Source organism: Silene latifolia, chromosome 10 (assembly GCF_048544455.1).
Source record: "Silene latifolia isolate original U9 population chromosome 10, ASM4854445v1, whole genome shotgun sequence".
NCBI classification, from domain to species: Eukaryota; Viridiplantae; Streptophyta; class Magnoliopsida; order Caryophyllales; family Caryophyllaceae; genus Silene; species Silene latifolia.
Genome location: NC_133535.1, coordinates 5,570,141 through 5,584,318, shown reverse-complemented (window position 1 = coordinate 5,584,318; position 14,178 = coordinate 5,570,141). Strand labels below are relative to the sequence as shown.

General features: G+C 33.1%; 1 protein-coding gene across 2 annotated transcripts; it reads left to right on the top strand.

The window, feature by feature from the left end:
* The first annotated feature begins 888 nt into the window (after positions 1 to 888).
* On the top strand, positions 889 to 7,818 carry LOC141607044 (uncharacterized). 2 transcript variants are annotated; one of them, XM_074426419.1, is made up of 2 exons: positions 889 to 1,016; positions 7,043 to 7,818. In XM_074426419.1, exon 2 carries the CDS (start codon positions 7,064 to 7,066, stop codon positions 7,694 to 7,696), a length of 633 nt encoding a protein of 210 aa, XP_074282520.1. In that variant the 5' UTR covers positions 889 to 1,016; positions 7,043 to 7,063; the 3' UTR covers positions 7,697 to 7,818. The 2 variants fall into 2 exon arrangements, with proteins under 2 accessions (XP_074282520.1, XP_074282518.1); XM_074426417.1 differs by lacking the exon at positions 889 to 1,016 and having other exon boundaries at positions 7,025 to 7,818.
* Positions 7,819 to 14,178: the final 6,360 nt, after the last annotated feature.

Here is a 14,178-nt window from a genome sequence, read left to right as displayed (position 1 = left end):
ACAAATTACAAAGGACGTGCAAATAGTGTTTTCACCTCCAAGTTGATCAACAATGTTTGCTTTTATTGCACAATTGTCAAAAGAAGAGTTTAACTTCAGGTCAGACCGGTACTTTTCAAAGCGTATTCCATAGCCATTTCCCGCGCTCTTATTCTGATTGCTCGGCTGTAACACCTCATGAGGTTATGAAGTTATCGGGAAAATAAGGAGCTATGATATCTTTATACGAGATCCCACCTAGTAACAACGTTTTGTACCTTTGGGCTTAAGTGGGGATAAATAATAGGACCAGAGGTTCACATCCCGTGTTATTTGGGTCGTGTTATGACGTTAGCGAGTCAGGTTATAAACGGTATCAGAGCAACCCTGCAACCGTGTGGTGAGTCTATGGTCGGGAGTACCAGGGCCACCCACCTACCCGGAGAGGATTCTGGACTTAGCAACAAGGACGTATTGTGTTTTTTAAGTGGAGGGTTTGTAACACCCTATGAGGTTATGAGATTAAGTTGTCCCACATTGGGAAAATAAGAAGCTTATGAATCTTTATAAGAGATTTCACCCAACACTTAAAAAAATAACCAGGTATTGTGCTTTTGGGCTTAAATGAGGACAAATAATGGCCCAAAGGTTTAGCATACTTCACCGTACATATCCCGGCCCTCTCCATTCCCCAATACCACGCTTCACTAGCAACTATTTTTGTTTGTGACTAAAACATAAGTCTATAACCTAAACACATGTTAAAAAAAAAAAAAAAAAATGTAGAAAAAAAACAATTTACCAAGATGTTATCGCGGTGGACGGCATGCAATAGCAATACCAATTAGCATGTGATCCAATAAACTAGTTATCGCGCGCCCAATCCAATCCAACTAGTAGTAAAAAGAACACCTAAACTACGTAATTCCTAGTCTTCTATCTTCCAAGTTCCAACCCTAAATTCCCGAAATCAACCCTAATTTCCAAACAACCCCGTACATCCCCTTCTAGTTTTTCAGTTTCGTTTTTCTATCAAGGTAATATCGTCTCTCTCATTCGTATTATTTGTTTTATTTTTTATTTTTGTAGTTGTTTAATTTTCAATTTTACTTGTAAATTGCACATATTTATTTAATTGTTTCAATTGAGGTTGGAGTAATTATTTTCAACAGTAGCCTGTTTAAATTGTCTAATTAAAATTATTCTAACTGAACTGAAATATCATTTTTAAATTGAAATTTTATAATGTTAGCAGTATGAAATTTTAATTTAGATAATTCGTAGTTTGTAATGATAGTGATAATAGTATAATACTGATTATAAATAATGGTTAACCAATGAACTATTAATTCGTATGCGGCTTTTTACAAAATTCGCATGAGACTCAGCATCTTGGTTGTTGCTTTTATATTTAAGGATCATAGTGTTTGACCGTTCAGTTTTATTATATGATATTCCCTTTGTCTCACTCATTTGTTTCTGTGAAACTAGGCATCCTCCATTGTTGTTCATAGTAGCTTGAGATAGTTTGTTATTAAGTTGTTATGAGTTTGTTATAGAGAGATAGTGTAGAGAGAGAATGTAATATGTAATTATGAATTGAATATAGAAAGATGATATACAATACATGTGATCTCTTCTATTTATATGTGATCAACTATTTAAGCTGACCATCTCTAACTAACTATAGTCTCTTAACTAACTATAGTTCACATCCCCCCTTCAAGCTGGACAAGGCTTATGATGCTGAAGTCCTAGCTTGCTACTTAAAAAGGCATGTTGTTGTGTACCCAATGCTTTGGTTAACAAATCAGCTAACTGCAACCCTGTTCTCACATGTCGAGTCATTAAAAAACCTTGTTGTAATTTCTCCCTGACATAATGACAATCGAGCTCCAAATGTTTCGTTCTTTCGTGAAAGATTGGGTTTTGCGCAATATGCTGTGCCGCAGTGTTGTCACAATATAATGGAATGGGTCTTGGAACCTGTACTTGCAGATCACTTAGAAGATTAGCAACCCACACCATCTCACTAGTAGTGAAAGACATACTTCTGTATTCGGCTTCCGCCGAACTCTTACTAACCGTTTTCTGTTTCTTGGTCTTCCACGAAACCAAAGAATCTCCAATAAAAATGCAATATCCACTCAATGATCTGCCAGAAAAGACGCATTGACCCCAGTCTGAGTCACTATATGCTACCATATTGAGTGGTGAAGTAGCAGGATAGAACAATCCTGAGTTGACTGTTTTCTTCGGGTACCTTACCACATGAACTGCCGCCTGCATATGAGGTGCTCTAGGCTGGGCTAAAAACTGACTTAAATGCTGAGTAGAATAAGATATATCAGGCCTTGTCATGTTTAGATACAATAATTTTCCAATTAAGCATCTATACTTCTCAGGATCTTCCAATATTTCTCCCGAATCAGTGGACAATTTGAGTCCTCTTGGTAATGGAAAATCAGCTGGAGTACAATTCTCCATTTGCATATGCTTTAATATATCTAATGTATATTTTCTTTGGTTGAGTATCAATCCTGTAGCATTTCGTGCTATTTCGAGCCCAAGAAAATACCTTAGATTTCCCAAATCCTTTATTGTGAAAGCATCATCCAGTCCCTTCTTTAATCCTGTGATTTCCTTATCACACTCTCCTGTCAATAAAACATCATCAACATAGACAAGAGCTACTGTGAACTTCTTTGTGACAGGGTGCACTCTTGTAAACAAGGAATAGTCTTGTTTGGATTGTGTGAAACCTTGAGCTTGTAAAAATTTTGTCAACTCTATATTCCATTGACGTGAGGCTTGTTTAAGACCATATAATGATCGTTTAAGCCTGCAAACCTGTCCTGGAACTGCATTTTTGTATCCTTCAGGTGGTACCATATAAACTTCTTCTTCTAAAAAACCATGTAGGAATGCATTGTTAATATCTAGTTGAAACAATGGCCATCCCTTTGCAGCAGCAATTGCCAATAAAATTCTGACTGTAGCAAATTTTGCAACGGGTGAAAACGTGTGAACATAATCTTTATATTTCACTTGGTTGTAACCCTTGGCTACAAGCCTTGCTTTGAATCGTTCAACTGTACCATCTGCTTTATATTTAATTTTGTAAACCCATTTTGAACCAATTGCTTTATGTCCTTTTGGCAAATCTGTTAATACCCAAGTCTCATTCTTCTCCAGAGCTTCCAACTCCTTGTTCATTGCAGCCAACCATCTAGGGTCTGTTTGTGCTTGAGCATAATTAGTTGGCTCGTTTTCCTTAAGGACATTGGATAATGAATGAACATATTCTTTTGAAAAATCAACCATACTGTCCAACACTGAAGAATGGAAGCAGTTGGATATAGACAAATTAGAAGATGAACTCTGCTGTACAGGTAACTTATGTGTGCATAAGTATCCCTGTAATCTGGAGGACATCTGTTTAGGCCTAGTAGACTGTCTCACTGGCTCTATATTAGCAGGTATAGCCCTGCCCCTTCTGACTCCAGAATTTGTAGCATCCTGTGTAACAGCTTGTTCAACAGAAATAATTTCAGATGCATTTCTAGCAACAGTATCAACATCTTCAGGGAGTTCAGTAGTAGTTGCAGTAACAGGTATTGTATTCCTTGTAGAATTATTATCAGAAACAGCTGCCCTTGAAATAATTGGCCTCTGAAATTCTGAAATTGGATCAGAATGAAATAAATCCACCACATCTTGTTCAATCATCTGAACATGCTCCTGTTTAAAAGGAAATACTCCTTCCTCAAAAAGTACATCTCTTGCCACAAAAATGCTATGGCTAGTCAAATCATATAATCTATACCCCTTTTGTCCAAAAGGATATCCTATAAACATACATTTCCTTCCCTTTGGTCCAAACTTATCTCTATAAGACAATGGCATTGGTGCATAGCATAAGCAACCAAATACTCTTAGCTCATCATAACTTGGTTGTTTGCCAAACAACAACTCAAAAGGAGTTTTCCAATTTAAAACTGCAGTAGGCATTTTGTTAATCAAATAAGTAGCAGTTAACACACATTCCCCCCAAAACTTATTAGACAAATTAGCATGTATCTTTAAAGCTCTAGCTGTTTCAATTAAGTGCCTGTGTTTCCTTTCTACACGGCCATTTTGTTGTGGCCTTCCCACAATGCTTCGCTGATGAACAATACCTTTCTCTTTGAATAAACCAGCACAGTAATCTTGGAAAAACTCAGTCCCATTATCACTTCTAAACACCTTAATTTTCTTCTCAAATTGTGTCTCAACATAAGCAATGAAAGCCTTTAATAAACCAGGCACTTGATGCTTATTTTGGAACATATATATCCAAGTAACCCTTGAATGATCATCTAAAATTGTCAGAAAATACTTTGCCCCTGTCAAGGTACAAGTCTTATAAGGCCCCCATAAGTCTAAGTGGACCAAATCAAATAAAGCTTGTGCGTAAGATTGACTTCTTTGAAAGGGAAGCATATGCAATTTGGATAAGTGACAAGTCTCACAAGAGAATTGCTTTATTGAATCAACTGTTGAAGGTATTACATGCTTTATTTTATCAAAAGAGCTATGCCCAAGCCTAGAATGGAAAAGTTCAAAAGTACAAACTTTATTACAAGCATGAGAACTGGACAAAAAATCCTTATTTGTCAAAGCTCTTGAATCCTTGATGCTTGTTTGGTCAGCTTTATTCTTCAAAGCAGGTTCAAACCAGTAGAGATCTCTCTTTCTTGTGGCTAATCCCAAGACTCGTTTATTGATAAGGTCCTGGAAAGCACAATGCTTAGAATTAAATAATACAATCATAGGTGTATGTTGAATCAATTTACTCACAGAGAGTAAATTTCTTTTAAAATCTGGCACTACCAACACATTCTTCAACTGTATTGCAGAAGATAGCATGATATCTCCTGTATTATGAACCAACTTAATAGTACCATCGGGCAGACCCACCATTATAGGTTTTAGTAATGTCTTAACATTATGCAATAAATCTATCCTTGATGTCATGTGGTCAGAAGCCCCAGTATCAACTATCCAAGCAGTTTGATCATAAGTCTGAGCTACAGAATATGCATCAGAATATAGATCAGTACCTGCAAAATTGACAGAAGTTGATCCACCAGGTGCAGTGTTGTCTGACATAGCCTTGTATACTTGCTGCATTACATTCTGCACAATACCATCCACTATGCCTTGGTCAATAGCCATCCTGTGGTCCACAACATGAGCAACATGTCCTGTGTGTCCTGCATCAGGTATGTCAAGAGGATTGTCAGGAGGTACCACAATCTCAGCATTGCTGGCTCCTCTCTGATAGACATTGGATTTACTCCCTGGCTGATATTTGCCCTTCCCTTTGACATATTTGTTAGAAGCAAATTTCTGTTTCAGAAAACAGTGTGCAGCAATATGGCCTTTCTTGCCACAAGAATCACAAGTTTGAAAATGATAACACTCATCCAGGTTATGTCCTCCTTTTTTGCAGTGAGTACAATATTTCTTCTCAAAAACAACATCCTGTTTCTGACGCTTCCAATCACCTTGTTGTACATCAGAAACCCTACTGGAAGCATAAACAGTGGCTTCAGTTGGTAATTCAGTACTTTCAGTCAGTTGTTTTTGCCTTTCAATCTTTTGTAACAAACCTAGAGCTTTGTTCAGAGGAGGCAATGGTTCCATAGAGAGGACTGTAGTCTTGACATTATCATAACCACTATTAAGCCCCATTAAAAACTGTATCAACTTGGAGATATTATCCCTGTCCAGTAATCTTTTTAACAGTTGACAAGTGCAACTGTCCATTGCTCCACAAGAACAGTAGGGAATAGGGTCTAAAGAATCAAGACTCTCCCAGGCATGCTTAATCTTGCTGTAATACTCAGTCAAATTACTGTTTTCCTGTGTAATGTGACCTAATTCCTTTTTTAATTGATATATTTCAACAGCGTTAGTCTGTCCATATCTTTCAAGCAATTCGGACCAAAGTTCCTTTGAACTCGAAGCATAAGCAAAAGTTTCAGCAATCGCAGGTTCTAAAGAATTCTTAATCCAACGCATCACAAGAATATCACATCTAATCCATTGATGATAAGATTTCTCAGTTTTAGCAGGCATCTTAAGTGAGCCGTCTACAAAACCGTCCTTATTCTTTGCGATTAACGCAAGATAAGCTTCTCTTTTCCATTGTAAGAACTTATTTCCATTAAATTTGACACTGACTAAAGAATTAGAAGGTTGATCAGTAGTAGATACATACAACGGATCATCAAATACATCATAGGGAGAAGCAGAAGACACACTTTCATCAGGCATGATTATAATCAACAGTAGAAAAACGAAGCAAGAATCGCAAGTAATTTGAAAAAAATGGAGAAATTCAACTCACAACAACAGAGAATTCCTTAAAATAAGCGCGGAAACGTGAAGAATCGTAGAGAAAAGACGATCAAACAACCAGAATTCCAACCCTGAACCGTCTGATACCATGTGAAACTAGGCATCCTCCATTGTTGTTCATAGTAGCTTGAGATAGTTTGTTATTAAGTTGTTATGAGTTTGTTATAGAGAGATAGTGTAGAGAGAGAATGTAATATGTAATTATGAATTGAATATAGAAAGATGATATACAATACATGTGATCTCTTCTATTTATATGTGATCAACTATTTAAGCTGACCATCTCTAACTAACTATAGTCTCTTAACTAACTATAGTTCACAGTTTCCCTTTAATTAAAATACTTTTCACAAAAGAATAAAAACGTAAACAAATGACTGGTAAAAGTGTGCTGGAAGCCTGGAAGGTTGTAGGATTAATTGGAGACGGAATTGGGGCTGTTACTTGCGGGAGGTGTTTAGGGGAACACAAAAACTCCGGAAAGACGGTCTCTCAATAACGTTACTGAGAGATTTCTCATATGATGGGATGAGGGACCCACTGAATTTCTTTTTTTCCTATTATGTCTCCCACTAAATTAGTTGGAGACGGTTTTTCATGAGACCTACTTGGGCCACTGCTTCAATTTGAGTGATCTCAGTGGGATAGCAAAATGCAGGGCACAAGAGCAACTAACGCTATGGAAGTCGAAGGAGCTGCAATTGAAACAACAATACGAAAGCCAAATTTTGCCCCTTTGAAGGCTCATGAGATGTCTAATGGTGAAGTTCAATTCCAAAAGATTTCTGTGCCACAACACCGATACACACCCCTGAAGAAGGCGTGGTTAGATATCTACACTCCTATTCGCGAGCAAATGAAGATTGATATCACAATGAACCTTAAATCTCGTAAAGTAGTATTGAAAACAACAAAACACACTCCAGATGTCGGCAATCTTCAGAAATGTGCTGATTTTGTTTATGCTTTTTTGTGCGGATTTGACGTTGCAGACGCCATTCTCCTTATAAGGGCAGACGAGTTCTATGTACGAGCTTTTGATATCAAAGACGTGAAAAGACTGCTGAAGGGTGAGCATTTGAGTCGTGCCATAGGGAGAGTGGTCGGTAAAGGGGGGAAAACAAAGTTTGCGATTGAAAATGCAACTAAGACTCGAATTGTGATTGCTGATAAAAATATTTATATTTTGGGATCTCTTACAAGCATCGAGCTAGCACAGAATTCGCTTTGCAGTCTTATATTGGGTTCGCCTACTGGGAAAGTTTACTCCAAACTCAGGGCAGTTACTGCCCGAATGGCTGAAAGATCTTGATTCTTCAATAGTTCATGGATTGTGCTCGAGTTTTCTGATATGAAAGTACTCCCTCCATTATTTTATATATGTCGTTTTAGACAATTGAAAAATTTATCTTTTATATGTCGTTTTACATTTTCTTATGCACTATTACTTATGGTTATTTAATACCATCCCTTCTAAACTTCCTTTCATTGGTTGATTTATACTATTTTACAGTTTAAATTAAATGTTTAATTGAGGTTATAATTGCTTATTAAAAAGTGTGAAATTTGCTAGAATGACATATAAAGAAAAGAAAAATGGAGGGAGTATGATCGGAATATCTTAGTATCCGCAAATCTGTGAGGAGAATTTTCAAAAAATGGGGAAATTCCTAACGATTGGAAGGGGTGTTTAATTTATTTTCCGCATTTTCCTTAGTTATAACTTATATCTATCATGTCGGCAACTTTGAACAGAATTTCATTCATCGTTGTATTTTTATGTGTGTATGAACCGGGGATGGGAGGAATACATCTGAGGCCAAGTCAATATGTAGAAATCAATAGCCTGGAGATCTGATTTACTAGGAACATGGCAGTTTAGTAATGAACTAGATAATAACACTTTGATCTCGATCAATCTAGTTTCTTTACCTTATCAAAAAAAAAAAAAAAAAAAAGATAATAACACTAGAATTGCATGTTCTTTTAATTTCCATTTGTCACGTCCTAGTGCCTTGGCTCCTCTCCGGCTTAGTAACCACCTAGCAGTCGTGGACTAACCATGCTAGGCATGAGATGGCACAGTTAACCTCAACTCAAGTTGAATTGGCTTTGACCACCTTGAGCTGGTCACTACCTATCTGGAGTTGACCACAACTTGTTCGAGCTACCCTACCATATGTGCCATAGACATGTTTTTGAGCTTGAAATAAAGTAGGCGCGACACATTGTTGTAGGAATTGTCCGTATTCACATAGGTTGTCATTATTAACAGCTATCTATCCCGATCATTTGTTTCTGTATTTCATTTTGGCTATCTCAGTCAATTGTTTACTTTTTTATTTTGGAAATGTCTTTAGTAATCTCATACAAACTTATACGAGACAAAACATGCAATACGTTAACAGCTAACAAAGAGAGAAAAGTTAGAAAAAAAAAACTACTCCGTACTTATTATATTATAGTTCTCACGGTATAATAATTGTAAAACCGTCTTATACGAGAAGTTAAGCTAGACACTTTATTAGTGTATATCCAATTGCGACTAAACAAATTAAGACGGTGAGACGAAGAAAAAGATTGTGGGTTAGAAAGGTTGAAAAAGACGTGATGATTAGGGATAAATCAGTAATTTGGATTTGGACGGCGTGGATATTATTGGCCACCGACTTGTTTTAACTTTCTATTGCTTTGTCTCCCTCCTTAAGACTTAAGAGTAGGGTTGGTATATCATAAATGGAGAATATTAACGTTTATGCATACTTCATCAACTTCCTTGGATTCGACGCTAATGGCAAATCAACCTTTGTATCTATGTCAAACTAATCTAAGTGTATGCCAGTTTTGATTTGACATGTTTGATTAAAAATATTTGACAAATTCTCATTTTAGATGGTGAGTAGATTCGACAGAAATTAAGATCAATAAAATATTACTCCATTTATCCTTATTAATAGTTATACTCCCTCTTATTCACTATATTCTTCCCCTTTTTCTTTTGCACAAGAAATAAGTAAGTGAATTTGGACCACACAAAACACACTACCCCACATGCAATTGAATTTGGACCACACAAATCAATTCAATAAAAGAAATATGGAAGAAAACCCGAATAATCCGAATAAGAAAATAAGGAAGAATATAGTGAACAGGAGGGAGTATATTGCTTTTTACTACCATGATCAAAGAAATATGTGGAAATGCTTTTGGCCATGCAAATTACTAATATCCCACTTGTAGTGGGAGAGACCAACAAAAATATACTAAAAATGGAAATAGATAAGTATTCACTTGTACACCAAAAAAAAGGAAATAGATAACTATTGACTGCGACGGAGGGAGTACCATTTCAAGGGAAACATTTCATGATGAAAAGTTACCATCAATTCGCGTAATTCTTTTTTCCAAAAAGGTCTTGTACCTCCGCCACTAAAAATGCCACGTGGTGATCCTATATTTGCTTTCTACGTTATCATGTAAAATAAAGTTTGGGAAAAGATATAAAACGTAACTTCACTTTGAAATATTGAGTTGTGCGACAATATCATGCAAATCAAAGTGAAACTAAAAGCTACCCCGTACATTATTAGCCTACTTTAGCCGCTAAGCCATTATTATTACCCTAATCAAGGGATTGAACACTTTCAGTTTTCATTAGGATAAGAGTGGTGTAAAATCTGTAATTCTGTAAATGTGTAATTACGCAAATCCCTGTATGTTTTACATTTAACAAATGGTGTTTTTCGACATTATTAGTGATGGGATGTGTAACACATTTAACAAAAAAAAATTTGCGACATTTACAGAGGTGAATTCATAAATCATAATGCATCTTGTATAAGCCAATTATGACGTCAAATCCTCTACCAACATCACTATTCCTGATCATCCTCCCTCGGGACTCCGTTCGAATCATCGAGAAGACATTCTTAAAGATGCCTTTCCTCGAGGTGCTGCTAAGCCAGTTAGTTTATCCTTCATGTGGATTAATCCCCTTCATTGTACCAAAAAAAAACAAAGTAAATTCAAAATTAAGGCTAGTACGTTCATGTATGTGGTTTATTTAACAAAGATGTTGACAAATTATTAACAAAGATAATAATAATAATAATAATAATAATAATAATAATAATAATAATAATAATAATAATAATAATAATAATAATAATAATAATAATAATAATAATGCAAATCTTTTACCTACCATTTCTCATTTTCCTATATTTATGTTTATATTAAACTTCATAATAATGAAAAATGGATGCTCAAAAGTCATGAACTTGATCTTTATTTATACCTATATTAAATTTGATACTAATGAAAAAATAATATTTAATAGCCATAAAACGCATCCTCAATTGTTTATATATATTTTATGGAAGGCAAAATTTGTAAGCAAAAAATTTATTATCTCTATCGTTAGTAGAATGGTATGTGTCACCGATAGTATTAACTAATTTTTTTTATTTTTTTATTGGAAGTTTCATTGGGTTATGAAGTGTTCATCACATTTTCAATTTCGCGTATGTGTTTGTTTTGTTCTCATTTAGGTGCTATGAAGATTATTTATTGTGTTAAGCTCTTCCAAGGTAAATATACTTACATCTCTACGATTTGATTATCATTCCCTCTTTTTTTCATTACTTAAGGTGAAACTAAGTTAATAACGATAATATTGCATAAAACAAATTCCACTATTATTGTGTTACTTTTTTTAATAGGTATGATTTTAACATGTTTATTACAAAAATTTCAAATTTAATTATAAATTATGAAATTTATTAACATGTTTTATTACAAAAAAATCAATTAAAATGTCAGTATAAATTATGAAATTTGATGTAAATTTGTAAGGGTTATATAAATTTGGAAGACAATATATTTAATATACAAAATTATTTTAAGAAAAATGATAATATATATATATATATATATATATATATATATATATATATATATATATATATATATATATATATATATATATATATATAAGAGAGTTTTTTCGAGTGATCTGAGAGCGTCCACATCATCAAAAATCAATTTAGAAAAGTATAATTTTTTATGTAAAAAATAAAGTGGAAAATCTTTTAATTATTATAATATGTATATTTCCTAAATTATATTCAAGTGATATTTCCAATTTTTATATCAAACTTTTACATTTCATTTGGCAACAAAATACCGTAAAAAAAATTATGAAAATAATATAATTAGCTTTGTGTTAAAAAATGTTATCATGAGAGTATAAATTTCATATTATTTGCACATGTTAATGATGGTGTACTTCTTAATACGTAAAATTGTATAATTTTTAGTATGTTTTGTCCCACATTGGAAAATATAAATAGTAGAATTGTCCCACATCGAAAGATTAGTATAAGGTGATGTGATCCTATGATTATAAATAGGATGCATATTTGGAACTTATGTATCCACCAAAAATTTTTGAGTCTCATAAATATTGTTTTAAAGAGCTCTTAAGATTTTCTATCGTTATCTACGATATGATATAAAAATAAAGTGTAAATCGTTGGGAATTACTCGGGAAAGAGTTAAGAATGTGAACAAGAAAATCAAAAAATAACTAAAGGTTGAACAAGAAAATCAAAAAATATAAAGTTTTACTAATGGTAGTCTCCTGACACAATACAAAACTAAAGATTTTACTAATGGTTGTCTTCCGAATGCAGTAATAGAGCTTTAATGAGTCGTTATATGTACGATGTAGAGATCCATATCTAATGATCGAGACTAAGTGGTTTTACCTTCAAAGAAAAATAATATGTATACAATAGTGGTTTTTTAAGAAGAGACATGTATTTCTTGGTATGTTATATCTTTCACATTGAAAAATAATGTAGGCGTTATGAACATACTACGTCTAATGCATCTCACATTGAAATAATAGTATACGGTAGGGTGATTCTATAAATATAAATAGGAGGCATCCTTGAAACTTAGGTATTAATCCAAAAAATTTTTGATATAAAAGATATAGACTTTTTAGTATGTTATATGTCTCACATTGAAAAATAATGTAGGTGTTGTGAATATATTATGTATAAATAATAGAAATGTCCCATATATATACATTTTCTATATTATATTAAAGTGATGTTTATTATTTTGATATAAAAACTTTATATTTCATTTGAAAAAAAAATATCGTATGAAAATTATATAATTAGATTGTGACAAAAAAATGCTATCATTAGAGTGTATATTGTATTGTATTGTATTTTCTCATTATTAAATCGGGTTGATCTCAAAGTAGGTACAAAAAAAAATGATGTACTTAGTAGTTAGTATGCTATTTGTCCTACATTTAAAAGTAACGTAAGTGTGGTGAATATACTATGTATAAATATTAAAATTGTCCCACATCGAAAGATTACCGTAAGGCATGGTGATCTTATAATTATAAATAGAAGTCATAACCCAAAATCTTTTGATTCCCTTAAGTATTGTCAGAGATAACTCTTAAAAGAGTTTATATTACTGTTTCTACAATAATGATTTCTAACCTAAGTTAATGTTTGGAAAATCTTTTAATTATTATAATATATACTATGTATTTCTTATTTTATATTCAAGTGATGTTTCTAATTTTCATATAAAAACTTTTAAATTTCATTTGAAAAAATAATGTCGGTAAAAAAATTATGAAAATAATATTATTAGATTCATGGTAAGAAATGCTATCATTGGAGTATATATAGATTTCATATAATTTGCACATATTAAAGATGGTGTATTTCATAGTGTGTTATATCTCCCACATTGAAAAATAATATAGGTGTGATAAATATACTACATATAAAAAATAGAATTTTCCCACATCAAAATATAGCATAAGGTGGGTGATTCTATGAGCATCCTTGGAACTTAGGCATCAACCCAAAATCTTTTGAGTCAGTTAAGTATTGTCTTGGAGAGCTCTTAAAAGTTTATATCATTATATTTTCTACCTATAGAATTTATATGTCCCATATTGAAAAATAATGTTGGTGTGGTAAATCCGTAAATATACAATTTTTAAATAATATAATTAGAATTGTGTTAAAAAATATTCTATCATTAGAGTATAGGTTCTTATCATTTGCACATATTTTAATTATGATACAAAAATAGAAAACAAACGCCAATGGTAGCATGTGTAATCTATCAAAGTTCAAGGTTAACATGAGAAATTTCCAATATTATAATGATATAGTTAATTAAATTTGCATTTAAAAGAGAGATATCCGTACCAATAAAACAATAAAGGGGGTATTATTTTTTAATTGTTATTTTATTGCCACGCCATCAAACTTAACGTCCATTTAACAGCCTTTACATTAGAGGGTACCATGGGCAAAAAAATGGAACCTCAAGGGTACCATGGGCAGATTTTAAAAAGTAGGGGTAACATGGAAGATCTAACAAAACTAAGGGGTACTACGGGAAATTTCCGTATCTCAATTATTTTTTTATTTTTTTGAAGAAAAACAACGTACAAATATTAATGGAGAGTACTTGATCATATTATTAAATTTAAATATAACTATTAGATATAATGAGTAGCAATTGTCTGTATTCGGTATTCGAGATCTGGTTGGATGTCGAACTAAGTGCAAAAAAGATGGTGTAATTCTTAGTATGTTATTTGTCCCACATTGAAAAATAATGCAGGTTTGATAAATATATATTACGTATAAATATTAGAATTGTCCCACATCAGAAAAAAAATCCAATTTTTGTGAATATATTACTTATATATAGTAGAATTGTCCCACATCAAAAGATTAATAT

What these genes read in the sequence shown, in the direction of transcription:
- LOC141607044 (XM_074426417.1), top strand. Translation starts at nt 7,037, where the DNA reads ATGCAGGGCACAAGAGCAACTAACGCTATGGAAGTCGAAGGAGCTGCA.